Source organism: Numida meleagris, chromosome 11 (genome assembly GCF_002078875.1).
Source record: "Numida meleagris isolate 19003 breed g44 Domestic line chromosome 11, NumMel1.0, whole genome shotgun sequence".
Taxonomy (NCBI): Eukaryota; Metazoa; Chordata; class Aves; order Galliformes; family Numididae; genus Numida; species Numida meleagris.
In genome coordinates this window covers 10,920,264-10,932,984 of record NC_034419.1, presented here as the reverse complement: position 1 = coordinate 10,932,984, position 12,721 = coordinate 10,920,264, and the positions used below count along the sequence as shown (strand labels likewise).

General features: G+C 42.0%; 1 protein-coding gene across 12 annotated transcripts in view; it reads right to left on the bottom strand.

Annotated features, from left to right (window-relative positions):
- Nucleotides 1–12,721, bottom strand: part of SLC6A6 (solute carrier family 6 member 6) — a 112,392-nt gene that overhangs the window by 13,153 nt on the left and 86,518 nt on the right. For all 12 annotated transcript variants that reach the window (XM_021409616.1, XM_021409620.1, XM_021409618.1 and 9 more), the window contains 5 exons: nucleotides 11,221–11,353; nucleotides 8,060–8,194; nucleotides 6,049–6,152; nucleotides 5,811–5,935; nucleotides 1,450–1,562 (listed from right to left, as the gene is read on the bottom strand). In XM_021409616.1, coding sequence (XP_021265291.1) covers nucleotides 1,450–1,562; nucleotides 5,811–5,935; nucleotides 6,049–6,152; nucleotides 8,060–8,194; nucleotides 11,221–11,353 — 610 coding nt within the window. The remainder of the gene's footprint in view (nucleotides 1–1,449; nucleotides 1,563–5,810; nucleotides 5,936–6,048; nucleotides 6,153–8,059; nucleotides 8,195–11,220; nucleotides 11,354–12,721) is intronic.

Here is a 12,721-nt window from a genome sequence, read left to right as displayed (position 1 = left end):
ATAAGCACAGGCTTGCTGAATCACAGCATTGGGAACTTGTAAATTCACTTTGCAACGATTGAAAGTTGCTCACTAGAGTTCAAAGATTAAAACGTTAAGAAGCAATGTGGGCCAAACAGAGTAACCAAAATGTAAGAGATAACAACCAGCTAAAATCTATTTAAATATTTATCTTCATACAAGAGAGGACAAATAAACATTTCACCCTCAACAACTGAGTTTTTGTAATCTTGGTTGTTTTCCATTTGTGTGCAGAAAGCTGTCTGTTGTCCTGAAAACTTCAGCAATTTTAAATGTGTAGTTACTGCATAATCCTTTGCCACATATACTTCCTTGCAAGTGAACCATCTAGAAATGATTTACAGGCTCATTTGTGAAATTTAGTTCAACATTCCTATAAGCAACCAGTGAGAAAAATAACATGTTTAGTCCAATAACTTCTTGGACTAAACTTTTGATTTTTTTCATGGTCATTAATTAAAAACAGTGCATGCTAATTAGTGCACTAGAAGCTTTCCGAGATGCTTTCTGTACCATTCAGAAACACTGAATGCACACTGATGAGCACGATGTGAAAGTCAGAAGGATCCCAAGCTGCTGGGCACCTCTGAGCAGAAGACCTCTGAAAAATGCGGTGGTTTTGCCCTCTGACTGTTTGCGAAGCCACTATGGATACAGGGAAACATTCTGTGCTTTCCATGTCTCATGATGACACTGCAGTTAGAGGAGGTTTTTTGGCACTTGGTAACCTTCAAAGTCAGTACTCCATGAAGCTATTAATTCTTACACAGCGTTTTAATGGTGGTGTATACTAACTGCAGGTGATCGCAAGGGCACGAAATATTCTGTGGAACAGATTGCAATCTTCTTGGATATAAGGAAGAAGTTTTTTGCAGTAGGGGTGGTGAGGCGCTGGCACAGGCTGCCCAGAGAGGTGGTGGGTGCTCCATCCATGGAGACAGCCAAGATCAGGCTGGATGGGCTCTGAGCACCTGGTGGAGCTGTGGGTGTCCCTGTGCATTGCAGGGGGTTTGGACCAGATGGCCTTTGAGGGTTCCTTCCAACTCAAATGATTCTGGGATTCTATAATTCTATATTCCTAAACTCAGTAAGTTCTTCTCCAAAGTAAGAAAATACTGCAGCATAACCAAAATGATGGTATTTTGGGGACACACTGTACTGATATTTAGGTTAGGGATAACTTCCCCACTCCCTTGCACTCTGTCAGCTCCTGATGACAAAGACTTGCTAAGCAACATCATGCTATCAATCAGCAGCCACAGATCTATCACACATAGCCCCTCCACCAAAAAGCAACGCAGATTAAATCATCATAGGCAGTATCAGAGGAATTCTCCTCTGTCACTCATACCAGTATAACCAGCTTTGCCCAGTCAACACTGGGCAAACCAGCACAACAACTGTGCACCTCTTACCCATCGTACTGACCTGGCTATCCAGTCCAAGCAACAGAAGCATAATAAAAAAAAGGATTGCCCAAAAGGTGGGCAGCGGCATCATGGACACAGCTTTTGGGTAGGCAATGAAGGCCAGGCCGGGACCTAGAGAAAGAGAAAATAGGAAAGGGGGAGGGGAAGGGAAGAGAAACAGTAAGTGCCAGCTCTTTGGTAAAGGTAGAACACTCAAATGCAGGAATGCCTGGTTCCGTTCAGATAAATCCAAACGCGGCTGGAAATACCAGAAGTGAAACAGTTTGGCTCTTTTATCTGAAAACGAAGCACGCATGACTACAGCAGAAACCACAGGCCAACCCCCAAGGCATCGCTAACTGATCGCCAGTTTTAACATCTGTCTCAAACAGGCCAGTAATGGAGGTGGTCCTACACCTGCCCGCAGGGACACAGGACAGTTTTGGGGTTGGGGGGAGAAGGGGTGACCCAGGGGAATGGCAGAATCCCACAGCTAGCCCACGTGGTCATGATGAAGATGATGATGATGAAACCCTTTTGTATGCAGGGAAGGGACTGTGCTCCAAAAATTCCCAGGGGCCTTCACTAAGGCAACCACTGCCTCGCTCTGGACACAACCTCCAGCTTTTTTGGAGCGGGGCTTGCACTCTCAGAGACTGCTCCTTTGCTTCTGCAAACCCTCACTGCTGCACTGATCGGGCTGGTCCTAGTTCTGTCAGCTGAGGTCCCTGAAACAAATGTCTTCTGCAGTTAGGAGTCCTGCGGTGCCACCCGGCCAGCTTAGGCAGACCTGCCATAGTGACACTGCGTATGAGCACAGCTGCAGGATGGGTTGCAACAGTCTGGGGATACCAAGGGGCTGGGACTAGAGCCTGGCTTTTCTGCCCTGGAAACCAAAGGCTTTGGGATGAATGATCATTCCTAGCCTGGCTCTCGCTGCACCGTGGACCAATCACACCCACACAGCGAGCATACGTGCAGTGCTCTCACATGCTGATCTGCAAAGGATGGGCCTGGAGCTGCGTGCTATCAGCTATGGCTTGGGAGCTTCTATTGAGAAAGAAGGAGCCCCCTCCAAGTGGGAGACAGGAACATAGGGAAGCAGGCATTTATGGCAAGCTCTCAAATTGGCCATAGAAATCATGAATTTGAGGGCAGATTTAAATACAGATTAAACCCAGAAATACCTGGCTCGGCTTTAAGGAGCCTTGAAGATTAACGTTTTCCAATTTTGAAATGGATTTAAGTAATTTTCAGTGGGAAAAAGGATTTATTTTTTAACTGCTGCAGTGTGGGGACAGAACTCTGATCTCTGACCTGCACAGAAAAATCTCTAAGACTGCTCTTCCTACCTCCCACTTTTCCTTTCCAACAAGAGAGATGGAAAAAGCAAGAGAAAGAGGTAAAAAAAGATGATTTTTTTTTTCAAACTAAAGAAAACTTTAAGTCATTGAAAATATTTGAACAGAAATGAATACAAATTAGCCAACAATCAAGCAACTAATTTTATTTAAAATGAAACACTGCTAAGATTCTATACGACAGAAGATACCAAAAATTGGTGAATGTATCAAATTTGTGGGGGAGGGGGGTTGTTTTTTTCCCCCCAATTCAGTGGATACAGTAGGTCCTCCCTCAGACAGAACTGCTACTAGATGGCATTTGCAGTTGATCTGTGCAATTGATGAGACAGATGTAAAACTGCATTCCTCAAAACCTGCTGCCATTCTGTATGCTTTGGCCATTAAAAGTGTCCTTGTACTGTGCTACAGTCAAGCAACAAGTGTCCTAATCCCTCTTGCAGCTTTTATGTTATTGCATGTGTGGTAAATTATTTCTTTCAGTCAGACAGAAATGCAATACAATTTAAGTGGGACTCACTATGATATTTGTGCACCTACAATGCTTTGCTTTCTCCCTTTAAAATCAAATGTTATTTATTAAAAGACTGACTCGATTGGGAAGCCAAAGAGGGTCTAATTTAACTCTAGTGTAAGCCTATTAAAGCCAGTGGAAGCCAGCAGGAGCCACCCCTTGCTGATTACAAGGTGTGCTGGGAACACTGCTACAAGGCTGAATTTGGCACTAGTAAAAAAAATGTGGCCATGAGATTCTTCTGCTAGCAAATTTATTGACGTTCCCTGGATGGCAGAAGGGCAAACACAAGGAAAAAAAAATGGTGTCATGCACAGGTCACAAGGGACATAACACTCCGGGCAGAGATGAGGGCAAGCAGTAGGCACTGGCACCATGGACAGCATCCTCTCCCCAGTGCTAGAACCAAACGGCGGTGCCTCTGCTCACCTTTCTTCCGACCCAAGGGAGTGGTTCTGACCTTGTGTCATAAGAAGTCAAAAAAGAAAAGGCCCAAAAAAGAGGCCAAAACACCTGCTGAATGTCTCTGTGCTGAGAAGTCAGCCCCAGCTCCTGGATGGGGCTTCCTCCATGGCCCTGTATGGGTCCTGGGACGCTTGACCCAGCGGGCCTAACTGGTCTCCAGCAGCTCCACTCCCGACCTCTGCTGAGGAAGGCAGCAAAGAAGGTCATGGGAAGTGGTTTGGGTAATTTTAGTAATGCTTACTGTCATGTAGAAATGTGGCTTGTGATTTAGCCAAAGCTCAGCCAGAGACGATGGGCAACCCAGTGAACTGCTGAGATGGTTCCAATGCCCGGCCACCAGCAACTAGGGCTGAATTGAAATGAACTAGAAAACCTTAAGGAATCAGCAACAAAATAAGCAAGAAACTGAAAGCTAAGTTTGGAAGCCAATCAGTGCCCTCATTGTCTCAGCTATAAAATTGGGATTATTATACCAATCGACTTTGAAAAATACTTTGAGTTGTTGCTGAAAAATGACTATGTAAACACTAAGTTTGACAGTCAATTTGCATTACAAATTAGTTAATAATGCAATGCTACTATAAAATTGTTTAATTCTTAAAAATGCCAAGCAACGGGAACATAGCTGCCTGTTTATCAGAGTTTTAATTAATCAAAATTAGAATAAATATTGACCAGAAAAAAAAAATACAACCACATGGAAATATTTCAGAATGCTCCTCTTGGAATTGATCCATCTAGATATTAAAACAAAATTGTGCTATTTATGATTCATTCAATAGGATTATTCCCTTGCTTCCTGTTTTCAAACAAAGCAATCAACTTCGGATCAAAATGAGCACGGTGGCCAAAAGCGTTAACTAATTGCACTTGCAAGAGGTATGCCGATTGCAGCCACCCGAGAATCCAGCAGTGCCACCAGTGTCATTAGTTTTTCATTAGCTTTTGTGAACTGAGATATTATTCTTAAAGGCTTAACTCCTGGAGTCATACGATTAGGAGGTACATTGAATTTTTCTTCATAAGAGCATGCTTCCAGAGAAGCTTTTGCTTTCAAATACTCTGCAGGTGAATTCAAATTGAAAGGAAAAAAAAAAAGAATCAGAAAGAAATGTCAGAAGTGCACTCGAATGACATTACTATTATTTGAATCTGATTAGCTTTAAGATTGCATCATGGCTGCTGAGGCCTGATTCATTATATGTGAGTTGTAATTCCCATCTAACCTGCCTGCTCTGTGTGCAAAGACATTGCTACACCTGCCCTCATGGACAAGACATGCACGGGGAAAGAAATGTCATCCATCACAAATGTCACAGGCTGTGAGGATTTAGCCTCCTTCAGCTGCACGTGCATAGCTGAACGTGAATGGGAAAAACACTTCTGAGATTAGGGAAGAATAAAAGCGTACGTCCAGTTTCAGAACAAACTTCTCACAGTTATTTCAACCTCATCCTGGACTACAGAGGACAAGCGCAGGACTGTGACAGCTAGAGCTCCTGTGGATGACATGTTCCACAGAACCCAGGAGAAGGAGCTCTCCAGTTTCTCTGCCTTTCAGTGCCATCAGGAATATATGCATGTATGTCCCTTCCAAAGGCCAAGATAATACTCCCACTGCAGAGCTCTGCTGTGAGCGAGCAAAAGTAAGCTATGAAAAATGCATCAGTACTGGCTATTTGCATTTGAATGAAAATAAAGGTAGTCTGAAAAGAAGGATGGAATACATTTTTGAGTCAATGACATTTTGGACCCTAGATAATGGTGTGGTTATCATACCTCTGATCTCAAATCAAATGGATTAGAACATTCTAGGAAACATATTCACTGCTCTGTTAATCAAGAGAGTAATTAATACAACCCCGCTAACCATCACTGCCCTTGATGAAAGCCCAAATCAACAGTGTGCTTATTGTTCTGGAGATTATGGGAAATCTTGTTCTGTTTTTATTGCTTAGATGTTAGCTGATTGAGTCTGCAGAACTTTGCTCACACGCTAGGCGGCAGTGCCCACCACCACTGCCACCAATACCATCGTACCTGACTCTGCCACATCAGCAATGTTCACCCCTTGCTCTTGTGCCATGAAGCCCAGGACGGAAAAAATTGCGAAGCCAGACACAAAACTGGTACCACTGTTCAGGCATCCCAGCAGCAAACAGTCCCTAAGTCACACATATGTCATGGAGCAAGTTAATTAAAAAAAAATTAACCCATTGTCCCTACTTTATTTACATCATTTAGCTAAAACACTAAACCCCCTTGGATGGAAACTTGCCTATAGCAGTTGTATTTGTACTTGTTGTAGCTCCCCAGGGAAGTCATTGCTCCTAAGCAGATTGCATATGAGAAGAAGATTTGTGTCCCTGCATCTATCCAGACCTAAAGGGAAAGACAGAAAGACTGTTACTAACAGCACTGCCGCATTGCAGCCCTCAACACAAACACACAGTTCAAACTATACAATATCAACAAAATAATTGATTCCAGTGAGGGTGATAGCTACTAGGTGACAGGGATCGGGGAGGGGTGAAAGAGAACATCACATTTGCAAACTTGGCTTTCAAAGGGAAAAGAGAATTGTTAGCATCACAGCCCACAAGAACATCAACTCTTCAACAGTTCCAGTATTCCCTCCCCAGAGAGGCTTAGTATTTCTGGTCTCTTAGTCATTCAGCTGATCCTTCCTGCTGGTGCAACAATAGCTGTGCTTCAGAGCAATAGGAAATACAGAAGTATTTATAAAAACTGCTCATTTCTGTTTTAAGTCATTTCAATTAGAATCAGCTGACAGTGACTAAACCGAGGATGCGAAAAGCTTGAGAAACACTTTCTTTTACTTTCTTTGTTTATTTTCTTAATTTTCTAGCTATTTTTGTAACTGTTTAAACGCAAGATAAAAAGCCACAGGGGTGGGGGAAAACAAGCAAAATACAATGCACTTTATAAGAGGCGTATCTGACCTCGGTCTCATGATTCTTTCTTCTGATTGTATTTTAAAAACATACAGAATTAAATGACATTACAATACAAACATCTAGCTTAGTAAATACATAGAAAGACATCAAAATGCATCCACTGAATTACATCTGTTCACTTCTTTCTGCAAATGCAAGCCTGCTAACATCGGTAGAAAACACCAAAGAAGCAGAATAAGTAAGAAGCAAGACTGTAACCATTATTCTCTCCCCCCCCACTGCTTTCCAGCACCCTCCTGACTGGTGGTTATCTCCTTGGAGATGATGCTTTTGCTAGACTAAAGGAGGGGATCTACCAGCTCACACAAATCTCTTTTACATTATCAGCTAATACTCTGGGTTTAGGGCTAATAGTAGATCATAAAAATGATAGAGTCCCATAAAAGATGATGCATCCATAAAACATAATGTCTCCTATAAACAAGGTATCTTATATAGCGGGCAAGACTAGAGAATGAGGCAATGTTTCTTTCAATTACACTTTTCCTACTTCAGTTATTTACCTACCACTGGAGTTTTATTTTAACCAAATACTCAATAGAAAGAAATAGCAAGGAAAGACATTATTCTGTCTCACTGTGATAATCATTTCATTGTATTCAAGGATCCCCAGTGTTCTATTTTTGTTTAGGGGCAGGTGTGTTGCTTTGTTTTTAGTAGTTGTTTTTTTTGCATTTCTCACATGATCCCTATAGGCTGGTGTGCTGAAATGTCCCCATACTTGCCCTTTGTGAGCACAGACTCTTTACCTTCATAGCCTATAAAAAGGAGTAAGTCTAGCTCCCACTCACCAAGGCAAAGCAAACTACCTTCTCTGCCCCTCAGAAAGGATTTTTCTTCATCTTATCGTATTTCTTCATTCATGTCTTTCCCAATCTCCTCCTTCAGAGCAGTAGGAACTAGGTGACACTGGTACTCACAGTTGCTGTTTGTTGCTCCATCTGTGAAGCTCACGTTTCTCTCCTTTGAAACTAGACTATGCTCATTAAAGAAATGCATCTCCCTTACCTTACCAACAAGAAAGCTGAGATTGTATAACAGGACAGAGTTTACAGCCTCAGAGTCCTTTGACACGAAAAAAAAATACACATGCACACACACACATACATATGAAAAGATGCATTAACACGTATAACAGTGACCTTCTCAAGCAGATCTCTGGAAAATATAACCCAGCATTAATGTTCATGCTATATTTGGACCTCAAAAGACTGTGGAAAAAAAATCTAATGCCATTATATCACCACCATCACCCTCCACCATCCCTCTTTGTGCAGGAAATCATCCCGCTCCCCACTCCTGGTTCCGTACCTGTGGGTCAGCTAACCGTGAGATATCAGGATAAAGATAAAACTTGATGCCTTCTGCAGCTCCTGGCAGGGTCACGCCACGGATGAGCAGAACAAGGAGCATGATGAATGGGAACGTGGCAGTGATGTACACTACCTGGTAACACAAAGAAATCGTGTGGTTAGTCTGTGGCACTTGATGCTACATCTCCCAGGTTAAAAGAGAACCAACAACAGGAATTCAATGCAGGGACCACTCCTGGTTTTCTTCAGCTGTGTGGCTCTGCTAACTCTGTTTGCTGTGCAGCCTCTCCACCACTCCTACAGGCAATTTCAAGGAGCGCTTCATTTGGATGCAGATAATTTGGTCCATGCTCTTGCATATCCTTCCCTTCAACTTGAACACTTTAAGCCCTTCAGGTTGGCATCAGCCTCGACAGTGGTAATTTCCAGTCCCATAACTTTACTTTTGCCCTTGCTGCTTATTCAGCAAATTATTGTAAACTAAGGCTCTATTCATGCAGTTTTGAGAATACGTCTTCATTATCTTTAACTTCTGTTCCCACTCTATTTGAATAACATCCTGCTCCTTTTCTTCTTGTTATCTTTCTGTTCATTTGATGAAAGAGCCCTTTGCTTTAATCTCCAGCATGAGGGTTAATTTACCACGCATTTGGACAGTTCTATATTTAGACCCACACTTTTTGACCTCTAACATCTTGTTTTCTTTGCTCATCAGTGCTTTCTCTCATTTTTCATATAACTGCTGAGTTACAGTGAAGAACCACTACAGTCCAAGAAAGGACTTTTTTCATAGAGTCAGATGATCCCCCTAGGTAATTGCAGTTTGCTGACTTGATTTAAAATATATTTTTGTTTTCCAGAATTTGTTTAGCTCCAGCAAAGCTCCTGGGATGCACCATTTTTCTTTTTAAGTGTGTCCCCTGAGAGTAACCAGGAGAACTCAAAACCTCCATTGCCATAATAATTCATGGTGACAGACTTGTTTTGTAAAACGAAAGGAAACCTTTTCACACAGGCCCTTTTAAATTCCCTCTTTTGAAATCTCTGTAAATTTGCCACTGACAAATATTACGCTTTACACATTAGCCCACTTACACCAAAAGTTGATGGATAATAGGTGGTTTTCTTTGCTTTCTAATTTTTAATGCAATCCAGGCCTATGATAGATTAAAGTTTTCATACAAGAAAAACATCCTTGTTCACAAGAGCTGAACACACAGCACTTACGAAGTGGCCTTTGCCCTCCAGGTAAGGATTCTCTTGTAACACTGGAGGAATTTTTAAGATCAAACACAACTATTATTTTTCCTCATAATTTAGTGTTTATTTGTCCAACATGCTACTACGAGATTTAAATTATTTCCCCCCACTCTCCAAAGAGCCATTAACACACTGGAACCCAGGGAAGTGCTATAAACAGTGATCTGCTAAAGTAAACTAGACTTCTCAAATAATTCAAGTGCTCCATTAGAGTTTACAGTTTACTTTTGTTTGACCCCAAAGTTAATGGAGTCAACCAGAGACTTTCCAATGGTTTTGCTGGGCTTTGGCTCCACACCCCTATGAGCTCAGGCACAGCGGAAAGGAGGCAGTGAATTCCTACTGCCAACTTTGTCTTAGAAGATGAAAATTTTGCTGGGTTTACTCAAAATAAAGCCTGCCAGATAGTTGATTTTAACAGACCTGTTTTCAACCTGTTAAATTCGCAGGGATATGAAATAATGAGCCGTAGGGAACTTGGAAAATCCCTCAGAGCTACCTTAACCTTTATCAAGCAGAAACCAGGCTCACAAAAAGTACTGCAGCAATGTGTGCTTCCACTCTGCTGCTGCAGGAGATTTACTGTGTTCTCCTTTACTATAAAACTTACACCATCACCTCATCGGGTCACATCAATCAGCAGGAACAGAGAAGCAAACATTTTTGTCAACATGTACTTTAGAGGTGTAGAAGCTGTTCTGTGGGACAGAACTGGCAGGAATCCAGAACAAGGCACCAGCATGATTTTAATGAGGCTCCGTGATAAAATCACAGAAAGCAAGACAGAAACAACAGTAAAACAAGTAGTTTAGTCAACAGCGGAACTAATAAGGACTGGTTTCCTAAAGGATTTTGTCTCTCTGTTGATTCTGCAATATGAAAGGAGATAAAACTGCTAAATAATGTTTTTATGTGGTTGAGGAGTTCACATTTGCTCTCTCCTCTTGACTTCTCTGAGGTCTAACAAAAGATGAATTCACGCTCTAAGCTTTTTCTCAGCTGGGACACAAACAGAGTCGCTCCCTTCTACCTAGATGACCAGAGACGTATGGAACTTCATATCTTGAGACTTCCCTACCTCTGTTAGATTTACCTGAAAAACTGCCTAACCAACAGGTTAGAAAGTTGGGAGAGACACATATGCAATGGCCTCAATGGCTTTTTCTCAAGGAACTAGGTTTAAAAGCACCACTGTGCGCAAGGGGATAACATCATGCTTCAAATTGTTTAGTGACTGGCCAACATTGCTATAATTTGTTTCTTGTGCTGGAGTAGGATGAGGTTCAGGGATGATGTAACTGTTATCGTTCAGAGAAAAACATGACTCTAAAGAACACATAGTAAGCCTAAATCAAAAAAATATCCAGGATCTCTGTTAAGGCTGTTAAGGACAGTCTCTAAACAAGCACCTAAGTTTAGTCTTCTCTGTCTACACAGAGCTCTTAAGTAAGCAAGCGGCATTTCAAAAATGCAATGCATCCAGCATTTTCCACTGGCTTAAAACATCCCTACCACAGCTATGTTAACATTCACCCCATTACACTGAGAATGAACTTGGCCGGTGCGAGAGCACGGGCAGGGAGCGCAGAGCTCAGTGCATCATAAGCCTAAGACTCTCCAAGCTCATTACGTGCATCAGTGGGATGCTTGTCCTCAGAGAGGCAAAACATGCCAGTGTCTGCTTCTTAATGCCATTCCAGGAACGGTTACTTGACTCCCAGGCATTTTGGGCATAAGGAAGGACTTTCCAGAGGCAGCTGAATCCAAATGCCTGCTTTATTCAGTGCAAAAATACAACTATTTGCAACGAAATTATGAATATAATTAAGAAGAGCACTACTTAGTATTCCTGACATCTACTAACTGCAGTGATTATAAAAAGGGCAAAAGAGCACTTACTTTCCCAGTGGATTTGACTCCTTTCCAAATGCAGAAGAAGCATATCACCCAGACGAGGAGGAGACACAGCGCCAGATCCCACTTGATAATACCAATATCTTCAATCCCTGAGGACAAGCTCAGTACATTGCGCCTGAGTGTATGAAAGGAAACAAAACAAGAGCAAGATGTGTGAGCAGAATGATACTGAGTCTCGTTGTGATGTCTGCGAGTACAGGATGGTGTTTGAGGCAGTACATGCATGGGTAGATCTCAGCCTCCTGCCTGCTAATTCAGAAAAGCTTAAATGAGCAAAACTAAGCTCTGCACGCCTAGATCCTCCCTAGGTTTGTGGCACTCTTTTGTTTAATACGTTGTGCAGTATTTCATCTTAAGCCCTTTTTAGCAGCCCACGATTACCTCAGTATGTGGTAAGAAACTATTCTGAAAGCAGCGTGGCTTTTGCATTTGCTGCCTTGAAAGTTTAAGATAAACTCATCCCAGCACTGCCATAGCTCCCAGCTCCATTGCAGACATTTCTGATCATCCTACACCCACGTTTCTTCTCCTTTCCATTACCCCCCATGGCCCTGCACACAAGCACTGTGTGCCTGCACTCAGTGACCACTTCCATACCCTGAGCTAGCACAAAGTATTTGCTGAACTGTATTCTGTCACTTAAGTTAATAAATAAAAAGAGATTCCTATTTTAAGATGGGTCTTCAGGATTAGGGCCAGGGTTAGCTTTGTATGTGGATCCAGCTCAAGACAAACCACCGAAGTTTGTTTTTTCCTTGAATTAATTAAACTTTTTTTTTGTTTCAACTAGAAAGGAAATAATAATGAATGAAGTCACTGATGGAAAATTTGCAATTAGTTTTTGGAAAAAAACCTGAACTGACCAGCTTAATAGGACTCAGACCTTCATCCACCTGTTTTTGTGACTCTGTTTGCCAAATTCTCTGGGATTACCTGTGTGAATGTGTTCTCACATCAAACGCTTTATTCTCCTTGAACGTGTGTGCACTCTGTTAGGGAAAGGACTAATGGCACCAGACAGGGTAAGTCTGCCCTAATCAGCACAGCTATTCAACTGTTACAAAAAAACCCTCAGTAATGAACGTCTGGCATAGACTTGTAGTCCTGGTTCACCTGAGACTAAAGAAATCAAGGAAAACTCACTGTGAATACACAAAAGAAGAAATCACATTTATAAGACAAATTTCTGCTGCAACCTCTCATGGCTTTTTAAGAAACAAATGTCAATTTTCCAATCTACAGGGCAGTTCATATTAAAATGTAAAAGGCAGCCTATAGAGCGAGCTCTCAGGAAGCAATGAATAATAAACTGCAAACATATTTTGGGATAAGGATATCTATGAATGCATTCAGCCTAAGACTTCATTGCTTTTTATTAGGGGAACTCAAAGTGAATGGCTGTCTCACCTAGAATATGCCCCAGCAGCCAGCTCTCTGACCAGCTCTCCTGGAAGGCACCCCACAGGTCACTGACAGCCAGCTG